Source organism: Garra rufa, chromosome 5 (assembly GCF_049309525.1).
Source record: "Garra rufa chromosome 5, GarRuf1.0, whole genome shotgun sequence".
In the NCBI taxonomy this organism is placed as follows: domain Eukaryota; kingdom Metazoa; phylum Chordata; class Actinopteri; order Cypriniformes; family Cyprinidae; genus Garra; species Garra rufa.
In genome coordinates, this window is record NC_133365.1 from 9553924 (window position 1) to 9562286 (window position 8363).

Sequence of the window (8363 nt, forward strand, 5' to 3'; positions counted from 1 at the left end):
TGCTTTTATTTTAAAAAGTAAAAATTCTCTTTATTTTGATTACTACTTTATTTGGCTAATTTGCTTCTACGCAATTCTGTGTGCGCATGCTGTGCAGTTCGAAATTTCAGAGAAATATAAACCAGATTTTAATTGTCTATTTCAGGTGGTTATCATATTTTAAGAATTCTCGTCATCAGTTCGTAAATGATATGAATTAAAAGTAAGCTGGAGTCCGAACACATTGGGAACACAATGGAAAATCTTTATTTCCTTACGCTTTTCTGCACTTTATTTTTTGGCAGTTTAGGCTCATAGGTCACAAAAAGTTAATTTAAACACACACTTGGACTAAAGCATTTTTAGTTGCTGTGAAAGAAAAGTGTCATTACTTTCAAGCCATTGATGCATTGTGTTATCGCTTTTAATTTTTTTGAACCAAAGCACTTACACAAAAGTTAATCAAAACGATGGCACATTATTTTTTCTGCTAGACTAGAGGAACTAGCACTGTGGTGTTATGGGTGGAATCCAGAGTCTGGAGGACGCAAATGAGAACGTAATCAACAAGGAAAATGCTCACAAACTATTTTACACATATTTCAACAATAAATTAAGTTAAGCTCCCTCAAACAAACAAACAAACAAAACAATCAAAGAACCTCAGTTGTATTTACAAGCAATATTCATATGAAATAATTACATAAATATTATATATATATATCGTTATTTACATTTGTATTTATTATAACCATATGATCCATTGAGATCCATATGATCCCTTTTCCCAGTTCATCTCGAAGCTGTATTTTATAAGCAATTTTAGTACCGCGTCTGTTAACCTAGCTAATCAAATGATTAATCGGTGGTCTGTGGACTCATTGACAACTTTGAAAAAAGAAAGAAAGAATAAAACAAGATAAATGTTTGACTAGATTGCCTTCCTCATTTTACGGAAAATGTGTGTGTGTATATATATACACACACACACACTGAAAAAAAAGTACTTCAGGGTTTACTGCTCCGTCATATTGCAAATTTCGTTCTTGGTGAATTTGCGCTTCGAACAATACAGACTAAAACAATTACTCAAAAACAGCAGTCTTAAATAAGTCTGGTCTTTGACATGCAATATGCCTCCGGTAATTTATTTAATTCATTCATATCTTTTCTAACACAACCGATAAAGAGATATCAAAAAAGTAAGAATCTGGTCAGAGTGCATATTAAATTAAATCAAATCACTGTCACCCTGACGTATAATATAAAGAGGAGCAGCAGCTTGATTCCGTCTCTGACGTCCATGCCAAACTGTTCACTGTTCAATACTTCTGTGGTATTCAAATAGTTGGGGAAAAATAAAGTTATTGTTTTAATTTAACAAAAGAACAACATACATTTTACGTGTTTATTTTTGTTTCACCAAAGTGCATTTTGAGTCTTAACATTTTTGTCCGATTTTTTTTTTTTTGTAAACGGGTTAGTCGTCGTACGCAACCTGTAGATCTGTCAGTGTCTTCAAAGTTCCTGGTTCGGTCACCGTCACTGAGACGCAGCACTCTATGGAGACACACTACGCGCTCTGTCCGGTTTGGATTCAAGTCCACTGACCAGGCGCTGGATGCTCTGTAACTCGCTGCTGGAATCTTTCTCGGCGCAGGTTTTTGGTGAGAGTGACACTGAACCAGACGAGCGGCTGGTGACCTCAGAGTCCAGAGCAGCTGAAGTGGGACTCGTGTTCATCCCGTCTCCCTTCAGATCGATGGCACTGCTCGCCATGGTTGGGACAGCCGTTGTAAGCAAAGTGCTGTCGGGGACGCTCGGTAAAGAGTAAGGGCTGTACCTTAACCGGGGCCGCACCGCGTTTAGAAACTGATGACGATGGACCGATGAAGAGGCGGCAGATGAAGCAGCTGCAGCGGCGGCCATATATGTGTAAGGATACGGGAAGAGACCTCCAAATGGAGACATAGCCAGACCCTACATTTAGATAGATAGATAGATAGATAGAGATTAAAATAAGCAACTGAAACATTTTGTGTTAATCATACACATTGTCCTTATTGTGCAATATGTTTGATGTAAATGATTTTAGAATCAACACATAGATTCATATCAATGGCGACCAAAGGCGGATATATAAAATGCTGTAGTTTTTCGTCAACACCAGAGGTCACAAATATGTAATTAATAGTTTATGATGCACTTGTGATTAAAAGAATTAAAAAAAATGTCATATTTTTATCAGTAAAATATGATAATTTGCAATTGTTAGCTTAAAGGTGGATTTCTATCTGATTTAACCCACAAAAGTAAGCTTTGTGGTGATTTATATTTATTCATTCACTGCAAACATTGACTTTGAAAATAATGAAATAATAAATTCTATTGTCACCATTTTTTGCAGTATATATACATAATTTGCAGTATATATAATATATAATGGCACTGGCAAAAATCGTCATTACCAGCTTTCTCTTTTTACAAATTAATCGCTACAATATTACTGTCTGCACACATCCGTCAAGAACAGCTTTATTGCTAATCTCGAGCAACAGTTGTCAGTTGTTCTATATTTGCTGACAATTTATGGACTCTGCAACAAAGACCATTAAACACTGCGAGATATGCCACACCTCATTTTTTTTTTCCAGAAGTCTTAAATGTTGCCACAAAATTTCTAAAATACTTATATTTGTTCATAAACAACTTTTCACCAAGGGTTAGGTCTAAAGCATCGATGACATGGCTGTCACTGCTAATCATCATTAACAGGCTTACCTGCGACGCCAGGACATGTTGCTGTAGGTGGAAGGGCAGCGGTGCCCCCGTCAGGCTTTGCGAGGGTGATGGCATGCTGCTCGTGTCCATTGAACTGACCCCTCCGGAGGAAACTGCTGCCAGTATGGGGCCCATCCCTGCGGCCATGTTTGAGAAAGCGCCTCCCATGTTGAACTGACTGGGGTGTAAGAGAAACGGATGGGCACCACCCAAGTGATTGAAAAACTGCTGCCCGGCCAAACCCGGCGGAAATCCGAAATTGTGCAAGTGGTTTTGATTTAAGTGCGCAGCGCCATCTGTTTGGACAGTCAATGGCGTGTAATTTTCTTTGCACACTGTCCGGCAGTCGTCTGTTTTGGCCTGTTCCCGGCCAGGACTCTTGAGTTCCTCACCGGACCGAGTGGTGCTAGAAATGAGCGTGATGGGACTCTGCCGTGAGTCCGCTCGTATTTTTTCAGTTCTCCGACCGACAGAGTCACTTTCCCCAAACAGACTTTTGCTTAAACTCGCATCGTGATCCTTCGAGTCCTCAGTCGTGGTGGAAATTTTGCTCGAGTCTGGCCCCTCTTTCACGTTTCCATCTTTGTCTTCTTCATCGCTATCTTCATCACTGTCACAAAAATCTATGAGAAAAAAAAATATTGTGAAGCGAAAAGTCAGAGTCCATTTACTGTTTACTAACTGAACGTTTATATTAGACACTTGAATGTCAGTTTATTTAAATACAGACAACAGGACACTACATACATGCACATCGTTTATGAGCAGTAAAACAGCACAGAAAAACACAGAGGCCTTGCAAACTGCACATGAAATAAATACTAGATAATAATAGAAGGGAACTTCTGACGGTTTAATGCAACACTTTAATGTATGGTATGTTATTTAGTCTTGAAATACTTGTCGTTTTTGAGACAAAAACAAATAAGCTAATGCTGCTCTCAAATTAGCAGTCTTTCACAAATATATTTGTATTAGCCTATCATCATAAAAATATTTGGGCGATTCAGTTGTCAGTGCAGACGTATTTCTTTGGACAATTGTAAGAACAAGGTTTTAGTCCGAGAGCAAGTAAAATATTCATCAAATACACACAGCTTATCTGACTCTCATACCTTTTAAGTTATTCTGGCCAACTGTTGAGACCGCAGGAGATGAAGCCTGGCGAAAACATTTGAAGGACACTTGTTCGCCTGAGGAATCGTCTGACGTCCCGTTTTCTTTTTTCTGTTGCTCCTCATACGAACGCATTGATTGCAGAGCCAGCTGTTTTCTGTTTTAAATAATTGTCAAAGACAGTAAATTGAGAAAAGATGTCTGCAAACAACATTCTAAACCAAAATAAGACTGAACAACGTGTTCATGAGTTTTTTTTTTTTTTACCATCAAAATACATTCATGTAAATGCATGAAAACCGGACTTGCTGCTATAATAACTAACAGGGTCCTGAATTTGAGAGTGCTGTGGAATGCTATTCTAGCTACAGGGTATAAGCAGTTCGTGCAGTTGTACCTTTTTTCGCGTCTCCCATTTCCAGTGTCACGAAATCCTTTTGCAAAAGGATTGTGATCAATTTTCAGCTGTGTTATCTGAAATGCAAACAATATTACATTAATAAAAATGTAATATTTTTCAGTTACATAACCTTTTTTTATTTATTTTGTTGCAGGTGACAATTATTTGCAGCCTATTAAAACATTCAAAACGCACTACATCTGTATGACTCACTATGATTACGTTAGGCATTTTATAGTTTAAAGGGCTGGTCTATATGCTTGTTCTGTATTAAAATACCCATATTATGCATGCAGTGACTTGTCTCAAACTTTGGTATTTGTAGGAAACACGGGGGCATTTCCAGCTCATAAATATTGAGAACCTTTTTATATCTACAAGCTCTCAACATGAACTCAGTCTCCCCACCCTGTCACCCCATAAGCATTTAGTACTGTAACAGTATGTTCCTGGATTGCTAAGGGCTAAGTTATATTTTAGTTGTTTTCTAATAAATTATCACACACAATTTTTGAGTCTCTTTTTCTCTTCTTCAATCCCTCCCCTCTATAGCCAGTCCTCCTTCCTTCCTCCCTCCCTCTTCTCATTCTTCCGTGCACACACACACACACACACACACACACACACACACACACACACACACACACACACACACACACACACACACACACACACACACACACACACACACACACACACACACAGGTTATCTTTCTTTTATTTAAAGGAGTTAAAATTTCAGATCTTCAACTGTTTGGTCATGGAAACCTGTGTGTGTATCAAATCGAAGAAAGTGAAAGGATAAGGTAGTACACGTTTTTCTGTATTTATGACCAACCTTGTCGTTCTGGTAGGCAGTGACAGCAATGAAATCTGTCTCAGGGAACACGTAGGTCCTGAACGTGCTGTATGGGAGTTTCAGTATGTCGTTGGCTCTCACAATGTGAAATCTTGGCTGATATTTGTGCATGGAGTTTAATATCGTCTGAAAAATGAATAAGGCCGAAGTTTTAAAAGATACTGTTACCTTTCAGTATTTCATTTTTTATAAAGAGTAAAATAAAATATTAACACGTATTTATTGGGCACACTTTCACTAACAAATCGAAGCCTGCATTTAGTGTTCGGACACTATTTGTGCGTACGAACAGTTTAAATTAAAGTCAAATTAAATCATGTCAGTACAAAAAAAAAAAAAAAATACTTGTTGGACAGCGCGAAGTCTTTAGACATTTTGTAACGATAAATACATTTAAATGCATGCAAGCACTGACCACACGTATTTACACAACAACAACAACAACAATAATAATAATAAATTTAGAAAAAGTAGCTGACTGACACTCACAAATCCATGCTTGTCGGAGATGTTATTTGTCAGTTTAAGTTTGTGAAAATTGACGACTTTAGACATCCATTGCTCGCCAGTGGCCGGACTGTCGGGGTGAATGTACATCCGTTTTGGCATTTCGGGGTCAGCCTTTCCTGCCACCATCCAGCGAGAGTTGTGAAATTTATACCTGCAGTCATCAGCCGCAACAATATCCATCAACAGAATATATTTGGCCTTTTTGTCCAAGCCCGTGCATCTTACTTTAAACGGAGGGAACATTCGCCTGCACAGAAGATTAGAGATGAATTAGCAGTGTTTTATCGCAGTAAAACAACATGGATCCAAATCCTGCACAATTCTTTTACTGGATGGCTAAATGTTGCTTTCTAGAGAAAAAATAAATGCAAACACCTGAAATATTTTGCTGTATGGAGACAAAGGGCTAGGCCCAGCCATCAGTCCTAACTTGTAAAATATCCCCAAATCTAAACAGCGCAAGAAAAAAAATAAGCTTAACTACTTAACTTAACGTTACGGCAAAACTAAGTTACAAATCAAACCTTACTAATTCGACACCACTGAATGTAGTTTTATATTAATGCAATCTATGTATTTCACTGTTTAAAATCAGTTTCGGGGCTAAATGAAATGTGCAACTCAATATTATAACACTTGGTATTACAGATGTTTGCATGTGCACTAAAATAAAACGATTTTTTTTTTAACAACGATAAATTCAGATTTAGGCCTAGTTCAAGTTAGGTTGTATTTTATATGTTGTTCAAAAACATTTGCTCAATTAAAAACAGAATAAACATTAAAAAGCAATATGCCTGTCCAGCTATCTTGCGTCCCATAACTGACTAAAGAAATCTGCGAGTCACTCAGATCAATAAATCAATCAGAATTCATGTTTGATAACAACTGTAATCTCGGATTCTGTTTCAGTTAATTAACTTCGAAGCATAGCTGATTTATTGAAAATTCCAGTTTACCTTCCAGATTTGGTGATAACCATTTCTGTGCCGCGCTTGTGAAAAAGCTCCCAGAGTTCCTTGGCTTCGAGATGAACTTTGGGGTCGTCTTCAACCTCCTCCTCGGGCTCGAGTGTCTTCAGAGGCCGGAGATGCGCGGTGGCGGCTTGGTGTCCCAGCGAGGAGAAGTGAAGGCCGGTCTCTGCAGCGCCCATCAGCTGCTCCATTATTGGTTTGCCCAGCGCCCCAGGCAGGGACAGGGAGCCGTTAGGTGGCAGTGCCAGGGCCGGGAAGAAGGGCGGCTGGTGACCCAGCATTGCGCTCATGGCAAATTCCGGACCCCGGTGAGGTAAAAACGGGTGATATGCCATACTGGATCCTTGAATAACTGGATCTCTCATCGGGAAGCTCATTCAAGTCCAGATAGCAGATGCGATGTTCCTTAAATCGAGGGTCTGGAGGTACAGTCAGCTAAATGTCTGCGCCGGAGAAGTCCTTCACCAAGTCCAGCGTCCCTGCGACGCCTCGGTGTGTGAGTCTCTTAATTGTTTCTCTAGCTGGATTCCAACAAAGTATCTAAAAGAAAAAGTGAGAAATGGCTATCCATTAATCTTCGCGGGTGCCGCTTTTCTTTTGTCGGTGCGCTAGGAAATCGAGAAAACAAAAATAAAACACTTAAATTAAAGTCGACCGAGTCACTGTATGTCTGCTTGCGGCGTAAGTCGGATTCCTTCGAATTTCTTTAAAATAGACATTCCGGTAATAATAAGATCGTCCCGAGTCCTGCCAAAGAGATGTGTTGAAATATTTCGTTGCCTCGGAATAATTCCTCTGTCTTTACTTGTTGGAGGTATACACCTTCACACGCTTACACACACACTTTCTCTCTCGCCCTTTCACGCGCACACACATTTCACCAGATATGCGGAGAACAGGGTCCAGCACAGAGATATTCCCAGTGCTTCTGAACTCCATAGGCTTCAGCGGTGTGGATGTGTTGCATGTTTCGAGCAGCAGCTCTCTGTTGATTGGCTCTTTGACGCTTTCGGACCAATTGTGTTGCTCTGTAGGCGTGGTTTTAACAGGTCGGGTGGAGGGGAAAGACTTCAGACTTATAAAAAGGTGTTTGAGAACTCTATTGCTGCCGCGAAACAGCGCTGCCTCGCTCGCTGTTGTGTGAATATGTCAACATCATTAGGACACGCATCTGTCGGTCTGTGGGACCCAGAGAGGCTGAACTTCCAAGTCTCGTGCGCACAGCGTCACTGTTGGCCTCTTTTCGCGCAGAGAAGATCATATATCGCTCCGGACGCGTGTTTTACCTGAAAATGCAACGAGAAACAGACAGGCGCGTCAAAATAATTTTTGCTATTAGTTAAGATGCAAATGATTAATTTGAAGATCTTGCAGATAACCAGCGTTGATGTTATGTGGGAAAAAAAATCTTTGTTCTAGTAAAGTGTTGTGCTGCGAATAATCGTATCTCATCTGTACAATTCTTCGTTTTTTTGTTTGTATTATTGTTATTATGATATTTTTAAGGTGTGGTTACCAAATTGTCATATTGTGATCAGGATAATACATATCTAACCATACAGTGCCCTATCCTGTTGGCAGTCAGCGAGATTTAATTAAAATGCACTGCAGTTTATTTTCTATAGCCTAATATCTATCAGGTTATGACTTTATATTCATAAACCTTTTTTCATTCCGTTTACGCCCCCCCCCCCCCCCCACACACACACTCACACACTGTAGCCTAAATATTTCTCTGATGTGA

General features: G+C 39.4%; 1 protein-coding gene across 2 annotated transcripts; it reads right to left on the reverse strand.

Moving 5' to 3' along the window:
* Positions 1-221: 221 nt before the first annotated feature.
* On the reverse strand, positions 222-7834 carry tbx3a (T-box transcription factor 3a). Of its 2 annotated transcripts, none has more exons than XM_073839702.1 (7): positions 6605-7834; positions 5619-5892; positions 5115-5261; positions 4274-4350; positions 3876-4033; positions 2761-3383; positions 222-1959 (listed from the first exon to the last, which is right to left on the reverse strand). In XM_073839702.1, exons 1-7 carry the CDS (start codon positions 6994-6996, stop codon positions 1540-1542), a joined length of 2091 nt encoding a protein of 696 aa, XP_073695803.1. In that variant the 5' UTR covers positions 6997-7834; the 3' UTR covers positions 222-1539. The 2 variants fall into 2 exon arrangements, with proteins under 2 accessions (XP_073695803.1, XP_073695804.1); XM_073839703.1 differs by having other exon boundaries at positions 5625-5892; positions 6605-7823.
* Positions 7835-8363: the final 529 nt, after the last annotated feature.

What these genes read in the sequence shown, in the direction of transcription:
- tbx3a (XM_073839702.1), bottom strand. Translation starts at nt 6,996, where the DNA reads ATGAGCTTCCCGATGAGAGATCCAGTTATTCAAGGATCCAGTATGGCA. An exon ending in ACAAGCATGGATTTGTGAGT is followed by an intron (nt 5,262 to 5,618) that starts GTCAGTCAGCTA and finishes TTCATTTTTCAG; the next exon opens with ACGATATTAAACTCCATGCA. An exon ending in TGGCCAGAATAACTTAAAAG is followed by an intron (nt 3,384 to 3,875) that starts GTATGAGAGTCA and finishes TTTTTCTCATAG; the next exon opens with ATTTTTGTGACAGTGATGAA.